Below are 19,172 nucleotides of genomic sequence, written 5' to 3' on the forward strand. Positions count from 1 at the left end.
AAGGATGAACTACATCAGGATATGAAGACATCAATAGCACCTCGTGCAGCTGCCCTGTTAGTCTGGACCTTATTGGTATGAAGAGTATATAAACATGACTAGAACACCAATCTAGTGCAGTGGTTCTCAAACCTTTTTGGCTTCAGTACCCCTTTTCCTGATTTCTGGATCAAAGTACCCCCTTAAAACCCGACTACATGTTGCTTAGATATGTTCCATATAGATTAATGCCCTATTTTGCCATACTACAGCATCATTCAAAAGTAGCAAAAATAGCAGATCAACAAGCTCCAAACGCATTGCGTTTTGAGTTTGTATTTTAGCTTTTTTGAATTTGAATGAAAAAGTAGCTATTTTGGACATCCAGTATGAGGTATCCACCCGATGCTGATGAATGAACGATATTCCACCTATTGAAAAATATATTGAACATAAAATTACAAATAAGAAAAGCAGTGAACGACCTGAACCTAGAGCATCCTGAGCACTTTTTAAACTGTATCCAGTTTTCCCTCTTTCTCTCATGTACCCCCTGTAGTACCTCCGAGTACCCCCATTTGAGAAGCACTGCTCTAGTGCAGGGGTTCTCAACCTGTGGGTCGGGACCCCCAGAGGGGTCCCCACATTATTTTGAGGGGTCCCGGAATGTTTAGCTAAATGTTAACATTGTTTTCTCACTCAACAATAAACAGACCAACACACAGTGTATACATGGTATCTGCACATTTCTAAAGTGACAATTTAAGGACTCTAAATACCTTTTTAGCACCTCTGGTCAAACATTGTTCAAATTGTCAAATATTAGGGGCAGACATTGTGAAAATAGACGATCCACATGCTCACAACGCCTCGCAGCGCGAGGCGTTGTGAGCATGTAGATCGGCTATTTTCACAATGGAATAGATCGAGTCAAACTAAATGTAATGCCAACTACTAGCATTCCAAGTGCTGTCAGCAGACCTGCCAACCCTGGGAAATTTTTTTGAGTACTCATGCGCGGGCACGAAGTGCCCGCGCGGCGCCGAATTTTTGTTGTTTTCCCGCACAAAACAGCGTATATTTTGGGGGGTTCCATGCACCTTTTTGGGTGGGACCTTTACAGTTATGTTAACAAAATTTCACACCAGAAATGTAGCACATTGCATGTCTTGACTTACACTAATAGGAGGAGGCAAGATGTTAGAACAACCTTTTAAATAAAAATGCCATTTGGTCTGGAGAAAAAGTAGGCTAGTATTACCAGGCAATACAGTAATGTTGCTTTGGCAATATTGTTGACAAATCTTTAATAAAATATACTAACTGCACTTGCTCAGAGTTAGTTAACAATTAGCCCAATAGACTAGCAAAACAGTCTCACCAGTGACTTAATGAATGAACATACATCAACATAATCATGTTATTCAAATAGCAAAATAGCTTTACATTGTCAGGTAGGCTATTTACCTTTAAATATTTACCTGTGTCTTTGTTAAACATTGTTAATTGAGCAGCCTAAATAAAACCACCTTTCTGTGCATGATTTGCATGAAGTTGAAAGTATTCAACTCATGTAGGTTTCTAGTGCATTCATTAATTGATATATAGGCCTACATTGTGTATAGATCAAATACCGTCTAGTCTGTATATTCATTCATAGAGGATACAGGCTACTCATTGTTAACAAACCATTAATGTCTTCATATATTCACAGGTGATAAATAACTTGTTCACCTTTACTGTTTTTGACAATACACATAGTCCCCCTATTAAATTCCTCCATTCATACTCATTTAGAGATAGTGGAACAGGGAGCCCAGTATTTTATTTTCATTCGTTTGGATCTTTACTCTAAAGCCTAATCATGGTCAATGTATGCTACAGTTCATTGTACCTGGTCACACGTTTTGACATTTCCCGACTTCGCTCACGTGCAACACCGTCGTATGACGAAGTATAACACAGGCTTCATACACAACAAGCTGTCGCGGGGGCGACCGCAGTTTAATAGTATAATATTATTGATTCACTTGATTAAAACCCTAACCGCGTCGCGGAGAGGAGCGACAACACCATAACAACCATTTCATTCTCACCATCGTGGCTGCTGACATGTGAATTCACCTTAGCTGAGTGTTATCTTAATATATTACCTGTTAGTCAGACTACTCGTTGCACGGCAGCATTGTAGGGGCGACACCGATGAATCGCACAACACGGCCATTCTCCGTTTATCTTCTTTATAAATTAATCGTATTAATATCGCCGTTGTACAAACCGGGCGGCGATAGCTATGAGATGAGATGAGTAGCTTCTTATTATAACTCTATGATGAGTACTGTAGCGTAAGTGTACATGCTGCACCGCGCTGAAAACCAAAACAAACGCATGGCATCCGGTTCAATTCTTCTTCTGCCGAAAAAAACGAGCATATCTTCTGTTCTAGTGCTCCCCAGCGCCATGCGCCCCATTCACACACCTTTCAAGTGGTGCCTGGGAGGAACTACACGGCAGGTTGCAAAAATCTTTGCCTCGTTTGCTGCTGCAGAATGTGTTGTTATACCACGCCGCGGGCCGCGCCCATTCCCCGAAATTGCGTAGCAATGAGGGGAAATATCGTACCTGCGTACAGAGCCTTAAAATGCGTGCTTAGTACGCAAAATGCGTACGGGTTGGCAGGTCTGTGTCAGGGTGGCGGGTACCCAGTTAAAATATGATTATTTTGGGGGTCGCGGCCTGAAAAGGTTGAGAACCACTGCTCTAGTGAACCTAATAAAATAATTGTGCTTGTCATATCTTGTCACACTGAAAATGTGGTTTACTTCATAGTAGGGCTGCAACAGTTCATCAAACTAAAACAATACATTTTAATCAAATAACAGATTTGTGGGGTAAACCATCAATCATTTCTTTTGTTTCTTAATTTACAGGTTAATTGCATAATACGAAATTATGAATCATCGCTAAGAAAATAATGAACAGTTGCAGGCCTACTTCAAAGTCATTCATCTTTTTTGTCCTACCAGAAAGTGCCATCATTATAGTAAAGAACCATCATCTTAAAGAAAAATATCGGCAGATTTGACAATAAAAAGCAACCATGCTTTATTGGAAGTAAATGCATGGCTGGAACACGAAACAAAACTGTAACAATAAAAGAAATACAAAAATATCGGTCTCAATTTAGGCCATTTAAAAAACTCTACACGCAACTGTCAAATTATTTTGCACATACAGTATTTAAGCATCAGTTATACATTATAGCACATTAAGGCCTCATGAAAAATAATGAAGGCAGACAAAAAAACTAAACAATTAAAGGCATATGTAACCCAGCCCAGTATCAGACTTGTTTAGTGCATTATAAATAACTACAAAGACAAAACACTACAAACGGTGCCAATATTAGCCATGAAAGACTGACACAGGACACCGGCGGATACGTTAGTAGTTGCCCCTTCAAAATCGCATATCAAGTAACCAAGAATAAAAATACAGCCTTGTCCATATCTCATCAAAGTCAAGTCTTATGCTACAGCAGTGCTATCTCTCTAGAGACAGCTACATATCATGGTATATATAATCAAAAAGTATTCATTAGTGTGTATGAGTATATTTGTTCAAAATGAAACTTTAACAAGGAAATAGCACTGTATTTTTTTTTTTTACTTATCCTGGTCAAGTGTACATACTAAAGTGTAAATGATATGTAGTGTGCTATCATATAGAAGTGGTGAGCAATTACTGATAAACATGATTATGGCAAATGCAAAAGTATCATCAGTCCAAAGGATAGGATAGAAAAGACTTGCATAGTTTAGTAGTGTTAATGCGTAAGTGATATGGAAAGAAATAACAGTTTCACATTTAAAATCTACAGCATTTAACTCAAATAATGGTATAAAATGAATCCTTCATATGTACAGGATACTATGCTAGCGTTCTTTATTAGCCTCCCAGCCAGTGGTAGCCATCGTAAAAGTCCATCTTGATGCATTTATCACTAAGATAAACTGAACTGCAGCAGAAACATGAACTTCTACGATAGCTTTGTTAACATAAAAGCCCGACCGATATATTGGTTTGGCCGATATATCGGCCGTTATTTGTCTTTTTTTTTTTGTTGCCAAAAACCTGGCATCGGCCGGGCTCTAGTGTGCGTTTGTGTGCTGGTGGCTGTGCCTCTTTGTCTAACACTCAGGCCATTAGATTCCATCCATCATGTGTGCTTTAATGAATGGAGGGTTCTGGAAATGGACAGTAGGCTCCAGCATGCTGAGGCAGCAGCCTGTGTTTAACCACTTAAACCCTACATACTCAATTGACTGGAGTCCCCCAGCGCTCTGTATTAGGCACCAAAATCCCCCCACACATACCCAAATATCTTCTGTGAAAATAGAGCTGTGAGGCTATTTTCCCCAAATGTTTCGCGGCTAGAATAGGAACAGTGTTAGTGTCGGTGTGGTATTAGTGCTGCTGCGTGAGGACAGGGATGTCGATCTCGATGGCGGACATACGCGAGCGCGTGGAGTAGCGGGGCCCGCCGCCGACGTAGCTGGAGGCGTAGCCTTGGGACGGAGCGTAGCTCTGAGATGGAGCGTAGCTCTGAGAGGGGGCGTAGCTCTGGGATGGACCGTAGCCCTGAGAGGGGGCGTAGCTGTACACCTGGGTCCCTCCGGCCTCCGACCCGTAGCCGTCCGGGGCCGACATCTGGGACATGTAAACCTGAGGAAGCAGGGCGTTTTTAGCTGACGACTAATTGTTGTACAAATTATTTTCTTGTAGGCTTTTACAGGGCAGGTATAACAGATAACTTACTGTAGGCCTAAATACATACTCACAAATGACGAATAATCAACAAGCAAAACAAAACTCACGTAGATTAGCTATTTTCAAATGGCCATGGCAATATATGCATTCCAACGTAACTAATAACTAAAGTTTTTAAATAATAAAAGCAGTAGTAAGTTTTGAAAATTGGAAATACTTCAGTAAAGTAAAAGTACCTGAAAATTGAGTAGTTCACCCCCAAAATGACTTTTTTTTCTATTGGTTACTCACGCCATGGAGACTTGAGTTCAATAATATTTTTGGGTTTTTGGCGCATTCCTAAGACGAAGAATGTATTACAATAAATGTACCCCCATTGATTCCGGACCCAAATGCATTCGGGTTCCCATCCGGAATCAATGGAGGTACATTTACTATAATCACATTTTTGTCTTAGGAATGTGCCAAAAAACTAAAAATATTATTGAACTCAAGTCTCCATGGCGTGAGTAATCAATAGAAAAAAAGTCATTTTGGGGGTGAACTACTCCTTTAATTACAGTACTTGAGTAAATGTACTCAGTCACTTTACACCACAGGTCATAAGGTGCATTTTTTTGCCTTGACCTCGGGCACAGCGATTTTCAGAATTTTTCAGCACACGATTCGGATGATTATGCAAAAACAATGTTAATTGCAGGCGATCATGCAGTAACTGTTGGCCAGGCCTACCTGAGGAGGCACGGGGCCCTGGGTGGGGCAGGGGCCGGGGGCCGCCATCACCACGCTCTGGGCGTAGCCCTGGGAGTAGGGCTGGGCCTCCAGCACCGTGGGGAGGAAGGGCTGGGGGGGCCCGTAGCCCGCAGGCGAGGGGGGGTAGCCGTTGGCCGTGAGGGGCTGGCTGGACGGGGAGGAGGGCAGCGGCAGCCAGAAGGGCGACGGCAGCTTCTTGCACATGCAGTACCACATGAACATCAGCAGGGCGGCGAGCACCAGCCCGCCGGAGCAGCCGATGGCCACGTAGGGGGCGAAGCCGTCCGAGAAGATGGGGCCGTACCTGGAGGTGTAGGGGTTAATCCATTATTAAAGGTCATCGATAATTTAACAAAATAATAGATCCCTATTTTGCCCATGTTACTATAGGCTAAAAGCTTTAGCTCCCGACGATCTTTACTGCATATCTCTCCCCATCGCTCTCTCCCCGCTTACATCTGCACTATTAAAACTCACTTAGCGCCGAGCGACTTTCGGGGCGACTAACTAATGATGGCGTTTAGTGCCGAGCGACTCGGAGCGACTTTTATATAAAAGCATTGTTTAAGCTTTTAATTTGGGTTGATAGACGGAGCGGAACGGTTAGCTTACCTTCGACTAGCATACAGATGAAAACCGTGAAAAAAAAGGATACGATTATGACGTCACCTTTAAGCCATAGCTTCCTGTTTACGTAGGCCTCTGTTAGCCGCTAGGCTCAATGCAAACCATCCGACCCTCACGTAGCTTCACTAGGTCGGATTTTGATTCGGAAACTTTCTGTGTGGCATCTATATACGTTCCGATGCCCATACCAATGGTGGTTTGAGACGATCAAGCACGAATTGAGCAGTATTGAGCTCAAATGGCGGCCCGCGGCCTGTCCATTGAATGTCAATGGAGAGCATGTCATTGTACCATCCTGTTATGTCCTGAACCTCGTTTTTTATTCTGACTTAACATGGGACCATGGAAAGTCTATGGGCTATGGCTCACTCTAGTGGTCATCTTGTGGCATTCGCAGGCACGTGTACCTGGTTATGTAATGTGATTTTGGGGATTCAATATAGCTATTTCCTGGCGTTATTCTGACTTAACATGGGACCATGGAAAGTCTATGGGCTATGGCTCACTCTAGTGGTCATCTTGTGGCATTCGCAGGCACGTGTACCTGGTTATGTAATGTGATTTTGGGGATTCAATATAGCTATTTCCTGGCGTTATAAGCGCAGATTCATATTGAAATCTGGCTCGCTCGGCGCTAAGTGAGTTAACCTATAAATTAAAAGGCAGAAAAGCCCCCCAAAATATCTTAATATATAAGAAATACCCCATCTACAAACTAGGAGTTTGTAGATCAGCTAGTTATCGATTGTGGGGTTAATCAATTCATTTACATAATAAAATATACACTATAAAACGTGCCTCTCAATAAATCACAAAAGCAATCAGTAGAATAATGGCTAACGGCAGCCCGTTTACCTGGCGTTCAGCTCCTTGGTGCGGAACAGGAACCAGACGGAGGGCGCCATGCCTATGGCCCCGCCCAGGAAGAGGAAGGTGCCGGCCACCAGGTGGCAGCCGGCGCTGTTGACCAGGCAGCGCGCCGTCTTGATGTCGGGCTCGGGCTGGTCGGAGCAGCAGCACGTCTTGCACATGCCCGACATGCACAGCAGCAGCGCCACGCCGCCGAAGAACAGCGCCGTGGGCAGACAGAACTGCAGCAGCCGCAGGTCCAACTGGTCCACTTTAGAATACCACTGCAACAAAACACACACAAAACACAGCAGAGGAGAGGAAATTTAAACTTATTTTAACCCATTCAGGCCGGGTACACACTTTAGTGTATGGGAGGGCCTTACAGTACATGTACAGTATGTAGCATATTTCTTTTTGTAGGCTAATTTCTGATTTAATGGGTTAATGAATTAAGGTTCATTTAGCCGATTTGTAATGGTAGAGTATGTTGATACAATAGGAGTAGTACATGTGCAGTGGTTGGATCATGTGATCTCCCTAGACTTCCATTGAGACATTTTAGTATTGAGTGTTCCGGACTTTGGTGAATATGATTTGAGACTAGACTTGCAGGGGTTGACACTAAGGTCTCAGAGGCACTTGCCCGTCGGGCAAGTACACATCATTTTCTACTTGCCCAAAGGTCAAACCCACTTGCCTGAAAAGTAAATCGCCCATTAGAAAATGACGAGTAAATTGTAACACTTCGATCAAAATACCCATAGTTATGATTGAATATGACTATGGGTTCACATCTATTTTATATTTTTAAGTGTAGCAACAGTGAAAACAGCACATTACAGGTTAACAGTGCTTTTATTTCACATTCCACAGACCAGAAGACAGAGTGCTTTGGCCATGTTCAGGTGTTTAGACAGATATCTCATACTGTGTTTATAGACGGTTGCGTCCCGTCTTAAATCAGCACTTGCACAGTCGGGCAGCCTGAAAGCAAACTCCACCTGCCCGAAGGTTTTAATTACCGGCAAGCCTTGGTGTCAATGCCTGACCTGTCTGGGGGTTTTGCATTGCACAATATTGTGATATGGCACAAGTGTTGTTTTCAGGTTTTAATCATGTAAACTGTAATTTATCATTTATTTACTAAAATATTGAGCCCGGCCGAAAGAGCATGTTAAGTCCAATGTCTTCCCATGCAAAGCAGGGATTCAGTTTGTTTTTTACTGAGGGATAGACATTTTTATCCTGATTCAATTCCCAGCTAGGACATACTGTACATCTTAAGGATTATTAGCTTAAAAAATACACCAAGTATATAAACAAAAAAACAAGAGGCGGGAGACCACTGTATAATGTGATAATAATAATAATGCCTTCAAAGAGCTTTTTTTTTTTTTTTTTAGGCAAATGAACAAACTTGCCTTAAAACATAGACTACAACAGCAACACGTTTTGAGTATTAGTCTTCCTCAGGCAGCAGTGATACCATGAGCATAAAATAGACGTAACACTTTGCCCATTCTGCCGATTCTACAAATGCCTTTCCAAATCAGTAGTTCTCAAACCACAGCACATTATTGTCTTCTCTCATACGACTAGGGATGGGACGATATGAAAATTTCATATTACAATTATTGTGACAAAAGAAATCTCGATTTACGATATCGTGATAAACAAAATCCATTATCCTGAGGCGGAATATTTGCCCAAAAAATAGCAGATCTACAAGGTCACAACGCATCGCAACGCAACGCCTTGTGAGCTTTTGATTGTCTATTTTTTTGGCAAAGACATTTGATAGAGAGTGAAAAAAAGACTGTATTAAGTATGTATATTATAAGTACCTTTTACCAATTATAGAGGGTTTAAGTGGTACCGGATATGCAGCTCTGCAAATAAAAGGTGAATTGATCCCAGTAGTGCATGACGGAGCACAATATCATGATAAATTAAATCTCCACTATACGATTATCGCAAGTGTTTTTTTATCACGATAAACGATAATATCGCGTATCGTCCCATCCCTACATATAACACACAACCAGTATGAATGGAGTACCTCGGAGTCGTAGAAGTAGCAGCCGGAGTAGCCGTCCTGCTTGACACATTTGGCCCACAGGCCGTCGTACACGCTGACGTTCTTGGCGTTGCGGTTGAACGTCACCAGGCGCGTCACGCGCCACTGCGGGATGAAGGTGGCCACGCCGATCCCGCCCACGGCCACCACGGCCAGGATGAAGGAGAAGGCGTTGGTGGCGTGGATGTCCCGACACGACATGGCGGCCCCTCCCCGACAGGAAGTGAGGTCACTGGAGAGAAAACCCTGTGGTCAAGAGAGAGGAGAGATGGAGTGAGCCGGTGGGCAACACCCGGCGTCTGTCGTTAGGCCTGTCACAATTATTTGACATAATCGCCTGATCGCAATTATTTGACATAATCGCCTGATCGCAATTATTTGACATAATCGCCCGATCGCAATTATGTGACATAATCGCAATTATTTTGTCACAGCCGTCATAATCGTTTATATGTTGAAAAATGTTCATATATTTTCAAACATTTTCAAAAATAGTGGAAATAGCAGATCTACAAGCTCGCGACGCGTTGTGAGCTTGTAGATCGGCTATTTCCACTATCAATGTTCTTTTTTAAGTATAAAGTTGTCAAACATGTCAGTCATTTCTTTGTATATTTAGGTTATGTGTCATATTATCTGCCATGTGAAACTTCAAAGCCTACAAGCCAAACAGAAATGTAATTGTCTACGACAAAAACAATTAAATCGTTAATCGTAATTGAATTATTTTAGCGACAATTAATCGTTATGTAAAATGTCAACCGTGACAGCCCTATCTGTCACACACGGTCTCAGCTGTCCTCTTCTTTGACATTCTTACACTGTCTCCCTCTCAGCTTTCCTAATATCTGTCTGTTTCTCCTACTCTGTCGTCCTCTCAGCTTCCCTACTGTCTCTCTGTCTCACCCATAGATATAAAACACTAGATAGCTCATCCGCCTCTGCAGTTCATTGGAGCGGCGTGTAACGGACGTCCGGGAAAAACGGAGGGATCGCTGCCAGTCAAAGTGACTACTGGCCAATGACAGCGCGTCTTTTCTGGGACTTATCAATTCAATTCAACAGAGCTTTATTGGCATGTTTCCATCCAGTACCCGATGTTGCGCGGCTCAGCTGTTCTTCGAGGCTGCGTATGAAAAGGCCGTCCCCACCTGCCTCTGATTGGCCTACCAACTACCGTCTCTGTAACGCACGTGGAAGCGATGCAGATTCCCTCGGTCCCCCGATGCATATGCCCTACTGTCTGTCTCAGCTTTCCTACTGTCTGTCTCAGCTTTCCTACTGTCTGTCTCTCCTACACCGTCTCACCTCTCAGCTTTCCCACTATCTGTTCCTCCTACACTGTCTCAACTCTCAGCTTTCCTTCTTCTGTCTCTCCTACACCGTCTCACCTCTCAGCTTTCCCACTATCTGTCTCTCCTACACTGTCTCCCTCTCAGCTTTCCTATGGTCACTACTACGCTGTCTCCCCTCAGCCACACTGTCTCCCTCAGCTTTAAAAGGACATAACATTAATATGTAGAGAGATGAGTGGACATAAGTGGTCAGTTAGACTTTGATCTGTTCATGTTGTTGTATGGAGAGTAATATGTGCATTATCCGGCAACAACTAACTTACTCCTAGTCCTAACCTACTCTAATTACCAAAGTTGTACTGTAAACCGAATGGCCCCATTACTACTGAAGTTAACTAACTATAACTGTGTCACGTACTGGCCCAGATATAGACATCACCCCCATACAGGCCTGTCTATTCAACACAGTATAGCTGACCTAATATCTGCTCTGCCGTCCTGCACAAACAATGCGCTCATGTCAGCACTGCGTACAGGGCTGCCCAGGCAGCCATACACCACCACAACACAGCACAGCACACCACACACAATGAGCTACACTGTACACCACACCACAATCACCTATTCAACCATATGCACAAGAGACATGTCACTATGGGGCTTAACCACATGGACCCTAGAGTCCTTATTCTGGGCGAAAACAGACGATCTACAAGCTTGTAGATCAAGATTTTGTGTGGAGGGAGACCAATTGTAGACCCCTGGGGGACCCCAATTAAGTACATAGAGTGCATAAACTATAGGATTTAAATGTTAAAAAGGGGTACTGGAACATATATCATAAATATTCAGCTGCATGCCCTGCAAATCGTGTGTGTGTGTGTGTGTGTGTGTGTGTGTGTGTGTGTGTGTGTGTGTGTGTGTGTGTGTGTGTGTTCAATTACTGAGGTAGCAAAACAACTAAATAATGGAACATGGATTTGAATGACTGTATAAGAAATGCCCCAAAGGTTGTAGATAATATGCGGGAAACGAGTCCCATCTCGGACGGTCCTCACCTTGTTGGCATTACGTGGGCATTACAGGGCAATAAGCATAATGTTTGTTATTTAGCTGATTGTTTATCCGTCTCTCCTTCCTTTATCTGTGGCTGTACGATCAACAGGCTTGGCATTACAGTTGTTAACTCATAGGTCAGTTCAAAGTGGTGTCCTTGAGGGAGTTCCAGGGGGTCCCCAGCTAAATGATAAATGATAGTTCGGAACCAAATGGACCCGTATGGGTCTGTAACCATCAACAGCCAAGTAGTACACTCTCAGAGTTAGATTAACATTGATTTTACATTATAAATTGGGGTCTCAGAGATAGAAATGCCGTGAAATGGGGGTCCGTAGCCTAATACATGTCAAACTGGGGGTCACTGAAATTATAATAGTTCAGATTCATTAGACCAGTAAAAATCTCCTATTATGGGGGTCCCTGGCATATCTTTTCAAATGGGGGTCCGCAAGCTAATAAGAGTCAATTTGGGGGTCCTTGACATGAAACAGTTCGAGAACCACTGTCTCAATGTAAACACTAATTAACTACGCCGTTAGCCTGTTAGCATTAGCGCGTTAGCATCGACCTGTTGCTGCTCGTGCTGTTTCTGTGACTCGGTTGTTTCAAACCTCAAACTCAGCGACAGAAGACGCTCTCGCTAATAGACGTTCACTTCATAGTCCTTACCGTGGGTTTGTAGAGGTTTAAACGACTTTAAGGCGAAGTAACAGGAGACATTTTCAGCTGCTTGAGTCTCTGTCTCCCCTCTTCTTCCAACTTCCTTTGGCTTTGTACAAAGTAGCACAGGGTGGATTTTTGCCTTGCATTTTCTTTTCAGGCACGTTGCCCCCTTTTTTTACCGAGATTACTATCAATTTAAATGTACGCATTGTCTTGATGTTCATCATCATTGTTATTAATTATTATTATTATTGTTTCATTAAAATGTGTAAATTCATACATTGAAGTGATTGATAGATACTTTTTAAAAATCAACTGGCAAAAGGTTCCCTATACCTTGTTTCTATTTAGTGTTCGCTGCTGATATCTGGGCAAGAGCCCGCCTACTGTTTCCGGCCATTTTCACACACACAAGCAGCGACCGTTTCCGTATCTGCTTTAGACCGGATGTGCAAACTACTAAGTGAATTGGTTCCAGTACTTGCTCCAAACAGGTCCCAGCGAAGCTGTGTGTAGTGTTTTAATATCAAAGTGTAGTTCTTGTGTGTTGAATCCGTGAATAAACAACTGGCTTCTCTTTTGTGTGTTTCAGCAAGATGTACAGATCCACATGATCTACAAATCTGCTGGGAAGGAGGCGCTAGACAGCATCCTCAATGGTAAGAATAATCTAAAGAGATTGCTCCTGTGTGTGTGTGTGGTCTGGGGACACCTAGGGGCACTTGAGGGGATTACAGTGGGTCCCCAGCCAAATAACTAGTAGTTTAACTGTACGGTAAATCAAATTGAAATGATTAAAATGTGCTATTCAATTCAATTCAATTCAATTCAATTCAAAGGAGCTTTATTGGTGTCACAAATTAAATAAAAACAGTTGAACATAATAAATTAGGAGGGGGGTACAGCATTCCATTTTATATATATATATATATATATATATATATATATATATATATATATATATATATATATATATATATATATATATATATATATATATAAATATATATACACACAGGGCATAAAGCTTTTGGAACAAATTACAGCATTATCTTTTCTCAAAATGCATTTAAAGTTAGCAGCTGCTCTGTTTCATACTGTATGTGCAGTAGGTCTAGATGTAGGTCTATTCTATCAATAATTTAACATCACCATTCTCTATTTGCCATGTGCAACCCTTACACAATTTAATATTTCCATCTCAGGGTTTAGAACAAATGATTCGAGTCCTGTCCACATGGTTACAATAAAAACTAGAACTGAACTGAACTCTGTCGAGGTGCCAACTTGTGTCTTGTGCACAAGTAGGCCATGTATGACCAGCAGAGCGCGCCATGAGATGCGCTCACCACTGGCATCACCACTGGTGATAAAGCTGAGGGAGGCAGTAGTGAGTTGGCGCCGTGATGGCGATGACAAATAGTAAAAAAACAAGAAGAAATGGAGTCTCCATCCGCTGGAATATTTTTCATTTCACCCGCAAAAAAATATTTTAAGCGTGGGGTGGGGGGCTCAGACTGCGTCCACTAAGTAGAGTAAGCTTTCCACTGATACCTTTGGTTTGGATTTTCAGACCAGACGGTAGGGTTTTCCGGTTTTGCCAAGGAATTCAGAGGTAGAGGAACATAGCGTTAGTGAGAACTCCACTAACGCTATGGACCAAAGCTAGGGTTTGGGTTATGTTTAGGCATAGTGGTTAACATTCACCAGGTTAGCATTCACCAGCGTTGGCAGGTTAGCATTTCACCAGGTTAACATTCACCTGCGTCGAACAAATGGAACTGTTTACAGGAGCATGACCACAAAGTGTGCAGGTTTTTGTTTGAGGAAATGCTGTTCTGAAACCCTAAAAGAAAGAATGTGTTTTTCTAGGTGACGTCCCAGAGCCGCCATTCCCCAGCCCTCCATTTCCTGGGTCGAAGGTCCTTCACAGGAGAAAGAAGAGACAGGTACACCTTTTAGAGGAGAGAGAGAGAGAGAGAGAGAGAGAGAGAGAGAGAGAGAGAGAGAGAGAGAGAGAGAGAGAGAGAGAGAGAGGTGTGTGTGTGTTGTGTGTGCCTGCCTGCGTGTGTGTGTTTGCCTGCGTGTGTGTCGGGAGCGGGTTTATCACGTTGAATTCGGTCACACATGCTTTATTTACACTAAAAAGACATGTACGTACGATTCTCTCTCTCTTTCTCCCTCCTTTTCTTCATGAAATATTCAACATAAGAATGGAGGCTTTCTTCTCTGCCTTCTCCCAAAGAAACACGCACATGCTGGTTCATGCTCAGGTTATCTTCATTGTCGTCAGAACTCAACGCAGTAAAGGTTTACAATAGGATGACGTTGCATTTCTCACAAGACCTTCAAGTTACACATAGTTCAAAACAATGCTCAAGGCAGGACGAGGACGAAGGTGTACTGTATGACAGATGAAAACGACACCATCGATATGACAGTGCATGTCAATATTACATTAAAGATCGATATTACAATACAGATATCAATATGACAAAACCCATTCTTTGGAGCTTTGTGTCTGTCTGTCTGTCTGTCTGTCTGTCTGTTAAAGTTGACAGTGTGTGTTATTTTGTGTGCAGGCCCATCGCATGCCTCGTAGCGTTGCAGATGAGACCAAATACATTGAGCTGATGGTCATCAACGACCATCTGATGGTGAGCAACACACGCGCACACACCCCCACACTCACACATACAGTATAATATACCTATATAATTAGCACTGTATGAATATGAAGAAGATGTCCTGCTGACTGGAAACCTTGTCTTGAATTGTATGACTTGTTACCTTTTACTCGTTTACTTTTTTTTTTATAGAGATTTTAATTTAAATGTTATGAAGGACATCACAAACAATAAACAGTACACCAACAAGACATAACAAGACAAACACACACCAGACTATCATGCATATATCAAACACGGGTAATTCACCTATCATATACAAAAGTACAGAAGTACAAAAGTACAAAAGTTGGCCACCTGCTATATAAAAGTACAAACAATTGGTCACATTCTAAAAGCTGTTATAAATTAGTCATCCAGATGCGCCGTGATAGGACCCATGCATCACTCGTTTACTAATTGTTACTAGAGTCATCCCGCTGAGCATTTGTTGGGCTATTAGACAACTAATATACGTTTAAACGCCAGTCTATGAATGTTTTTAGATGTCTAAGCTTAGACGTCTAAAAAAATGATTTTTTTAGACAAGCGTCTAATAGCCAACTATCGCTCACTGTGATGTAAACACAATTGTGTTGTACACTTTCCCTCTTGGCACAGAGTTGCACTCCCTCTAAATGACTGTGCTAAGTTTAATCTATTCTCTCTCTCTCTCTCTCTCTCTCTCTCTCTCTCTCTCTCTCTCTCCCTCCCTCCATCTGCAGTACAAGAAGCATCGCCTCTCTGTTGGACAGACCAATAACTATGCTAAGTCGGTGGTCAATATGGCTGACATGGTAAGAGCACCATCCATCCTTTTCTTGGAAAGCTCGCCGCAGGGCGCTTACAGAAACCCTGGCTGTGTGTGCACGAGCACGTGCACTGATTTCCTCCTTCTGACCGATCCCGCTTTCCAAAACCCAGTGGTGGAAAAAGTACTCACATTCTTTAGTAAAAGTATCAATACTGCAACATAGAAATAAGTAAAAGTCCGCAATTCAAAATGTACTTGAGTAAAAGTACGACAGTATTGACATCAAAATATACTCAATCAATTACCAAAAGTAAAAGTACAAAATGTTTGAAAATAGCAGCTCTACAAGTTCCCAACGCGTCGCTATGTGACGCGTTGTGAGCTTGTAGATTGTCTATTTTCAAATAGCCAAGGTATAAAACAGGGCCAAAGTGGATCAATGTGTGTTTTATGATACAATCATTTATATCTGCAAAGTAATTAGTAACTAAAGTTTTCAAATAAATGTAGAGTAAAAGTACAATATTTGGATCCGAGATGTAGTGGAGTACCTCAAGATTGTACTTAAGTACAGTACTTAAGTAAATGTACTTAGTTATTTTACACCTTGCCCATCGTCCACCTGATTATTTTTATTGACGGCTGGAAGGGACAGAGACAGGAAGGTGATGTAGGATCCCAACAAATGTGCAGTTGTGGACAAAGCATATTCGCTCAAGTATTCAAAAGTACAAATTACAAAGTACCCTTTTCAGACACTTTCAGACATTGCGAAAACAGACGATCTACAAGCTGACAATGTGTCACGTGCGACGTGTTGTCGTGAGCTTGTAGATCGGCTATTTACACTATGTTTGGAATAGGGCTAAAGTCGTTTGTTTGTTCAATTCAATATATTTTTTCTTCCTTCAAGCTTTGGTCCCAAGAGTCCCTTCCTAGGATTGTAGTGGGAGTCAAAAGTACAATACTTCTATTAAAGATGTAGCGGAGCAAAAGTCAGCAATAAAATAAACACTAAAAATGGACTCAAGTACAGTACTCATTAAGTACAGTACTCAATCAAGTACAGTACTCATTAAGTACAGTACTCAATCAAGTACAGTACTCATCAAGTACAGTACTCAATCAAGTACAGTACGCAAGTATATGTACTTAGTTAAGCCCTTTGCACACAGGCGCATTTAACCGCACGGATAAAACGGACAATATTATTTTTTGAAAAGAAAACAATGATTCTCTATGACCTCATGCACACCGGCTCCGAATTAGCCGTGCGACGAGTGGCTGCCGCCGTGCGTTTTTTTCTCGATCGAACCCAGTTCGATTCGTGCGTCTTGTCGCATGCGGTAAAAAACTCATCACTCCTTTTATGACTCCTTTTTGGATCCGCAGCGCCGATTCCGCACAGCCTTGCACACCAAATCCAATGCGTTTTATTCATGCCGCAAACGAATAAAAACGCAACTGTCCTGTGTGCAAAGGGCTTTAGTGTCCACCCCTGCAGCAGATGTGTCCGCTGTGCGGCTGTAATGGGATACAGTAGGACGCGGGGTCACCGCTGTAAGGCGATAGGCCGGGCCAAACAGGAAATGGGGTCACGATGGGTGTTTTCCGCCGTCCTTGAAGAGGAGAGATCGTATGAAACGTGTTGCTATTTGGAAACAAATGCATTGATCTGGCATGCAGGAGGAGTAGCTCTGTCTGGCTGCTTGCTTCTGCAGGGAGCTGCCAAGACGACAGAGGGTGAATTCGCAATGACACAGTGAGAGAGGCTGGCTGGAAATGCTCCTGTTCCCTGTAGTAGTAGTAGTAGTCTGTACCAGCAATCTGATCACATAGAAATACATGTCATTGAGTATCAAGTGTGAGGGGGGAAAAAAAGCTCACTTTTCACACTGTTCTTACAGTAATTGTACAAGAGCATATCGTCACTGTCTGGCCAAAACCTCTTAACTCCATTGATTTCTCTGGCATAAATCAGGGCTATTGAACACCCTTTACATCTGTGTGTTGGTTAAAATAATATTGAATCAATGAAAAGTAGAAAAAAGCCCTTCGGTCAAAACCTCCTACCTTCACTTGAGCTCATTTTCCCGAAAATGAACATTTTGGTGTTGGGAGGTTTCGGCCCGACAGCAGAGATATATTGTAGCAGTACTTTTTGTGTGTTAGCCATATTTTATACTTTATCACATGATGATGTCGCACATTGAAAATAGCCGACATACGGTATAAGCTCAAGCATGTGTGGTGCATACATGCGTAAGTGTGTGTGTGTGTGTGTGTGTGTGTGTGTGTGTGTGTGTGTGTGTGTGTGTGTGTGTGTGTGTGTGTGTGTGTGTGTGTGTGTGCACGCATGCACGCACAGACAGGGATATTGTGGAGCCTTAGAGTCTCAATAGATAGATATATAGACAGCAAGACAGATAGTATATCGTCACTGTCGGGCAGAAACCTTGTATCTCCCAAGTTTCAAAATAGTATGTTTCATAATTTAAAGCCCTACTTCATCATACAAGAGGGTTGCACAAAAGTAGTGAAAATAGCCGATCTACAAGCACACAACGCCTCGGCGTTGTTTGCTTTTATATTGGCTATTTTCACTACTTTAACTCATTTAAAAAAAGAAGAAGAAGAAAAAAGTGAAAAGTAAGCCATTTACCATGAGGGGGAATGGGTTGTTTGACACAACCCCGAAACAGTGGTAAATCAGCCAACAACCCACGACCCTCGAATGGTAAATTGCTTTTCTACCACTTCTACCATATAAATGAAAGAAAACACAGTTGTAACTTGCAAGGTCTTGGAAATGTTACAACTGCAACACAACAGTGGGCGGGGTCCATGAGCCAACTCAAGGTTGTTGACTGATTTACCACTGTTTTAAGCCAATCAGAATCCAGTATCTGGACATGTGACCACAAAAAGTGGTAGAATAGCCAATCTACAAGCTTACAATGTGACACATTGAGCATTGAGCGTGTAGACGGTCGGTCTATGTTCTAAACCTTTGTGTGACGCAAGAAGACAATACGCGGCAACGAAACAATCTCTCCCCTCTTCTTCCCTCTCCTCCTCCTCCTCCTCCTCCTCCTGGACCCTCACACAGATCTTCAAGGAGCAGCTCAACACGCGCATCGTGCTGGTCGCCATGGAGACGTGGGCGGCCGACAACCGCTTCAACATCGATGATGACCCCATGGTGACCCTGAAGGAGTTCATGAAGTACAGGAGGGACTTCATCAAGGAGAAGTGTGACTCCGTGCACCTCTTCTCGTGAGTCACAGCCATGCACTTATAGAACTCCCCCCACACACACTGGCACACGCACAAGTCTGACTGAGAAAAGCACAAACAACAGGCATTCGGCCACGGGCCTGCATCTAGAAATATTTTGTACCAGGAAGATCCTTTTAGGTGAAGATTAGGTGCAAACTTCTATAATTTATCTTTTGGGTATAGACCAGGGGTGCCCAAAAGGTAGATTGTGATCTACCAGTAGATCACCAAGTGTGTGCAGGTAGACCACATGACAAGCCTCTAAAAACATATAATTAAAATATAAAAAGAATATGTCAATATGACATCAAGAAGGGCCTGTCAGCTCCCTTCATGGCTTCAAGTAGGCAAACCTCCAATGCAATGCTTTGTTCAAGTCAGTAGCATTACAAAGAACC

The 19,172-nt window shown here is 42.5% G+C and overlaps 2 protein-coding genes across 2 annotated transcripts in view; one reads left to right on the plus strand and one right to left on the minus strand.

Annotated features, from left to right (window-relative positions):
* adam22 (ADAM metallopeptidase domain 22) overlaps positions 1-19,172 on the plus strand; it is a gene marked incomplete at both ends in the record, with an annotated part of 158,041 nt that overhangs the window by 80,640 nt on the left and 58,229 nt on the right. Inside the window, 5 exons of the mRNA XM_080739570.1 lie at positions 12,668-12,734; positions 13,948-14,024; positions 14,658-14,732; positions 15,467-15,538; positions 18,605-18,771. Coding sequence (XP_080595696.1) covers positions 12,668-12,734; positions 13,948-14,024; positions 14,658-14,732; positions 15,467-15,538; positions 18,605-18,771 — 458 coding nt within the window. The remainder of the gene's footprint in view (positions 1-12,667; positions 12,735-13,947; positions 14,025-14,657; positions 14,733-15,466; positions 15,539-18,604; positions 18,772-19,172) is intronic.
* On the minus strand, positions 1,860-12,174 carry cldn12 (claudin 12). The gene is made up of 5 exons (XM_080752195.1): positions 12,082-12,174; positions 9,041-9,304; positions 6,985-7,262; positions 5,482-5,806; positions 1,860-4,704 (listed from the first exon to the last, which is right to left on the minus strand). The coding sequence occupies exons 2-5, from the start codon at positions 9,257-9,259 to the stop codon at positions 4,447-4,449; spliced, it is 1,080 nt and encodes a 359-aa protein (XP_080608321.1). The 5' UTR covers positions 9,260-9,304; positions 12,082-12,174; the 3' UTR covers positions 1,860-4,446.

The sequence above is a fragment of the Nannobrachium achirus genome (genome assembly GCF_963921795.1).
Source record: "Nannobrachium achirus genome assembly, chromosome: 2".
Taxonomy (NCBI): Eukaryota; Metazoa; Chordata; class Actinopteri; order Myctophiformes; family Myctophidae; genus Nannobrachium; species Nannobrachium achirus.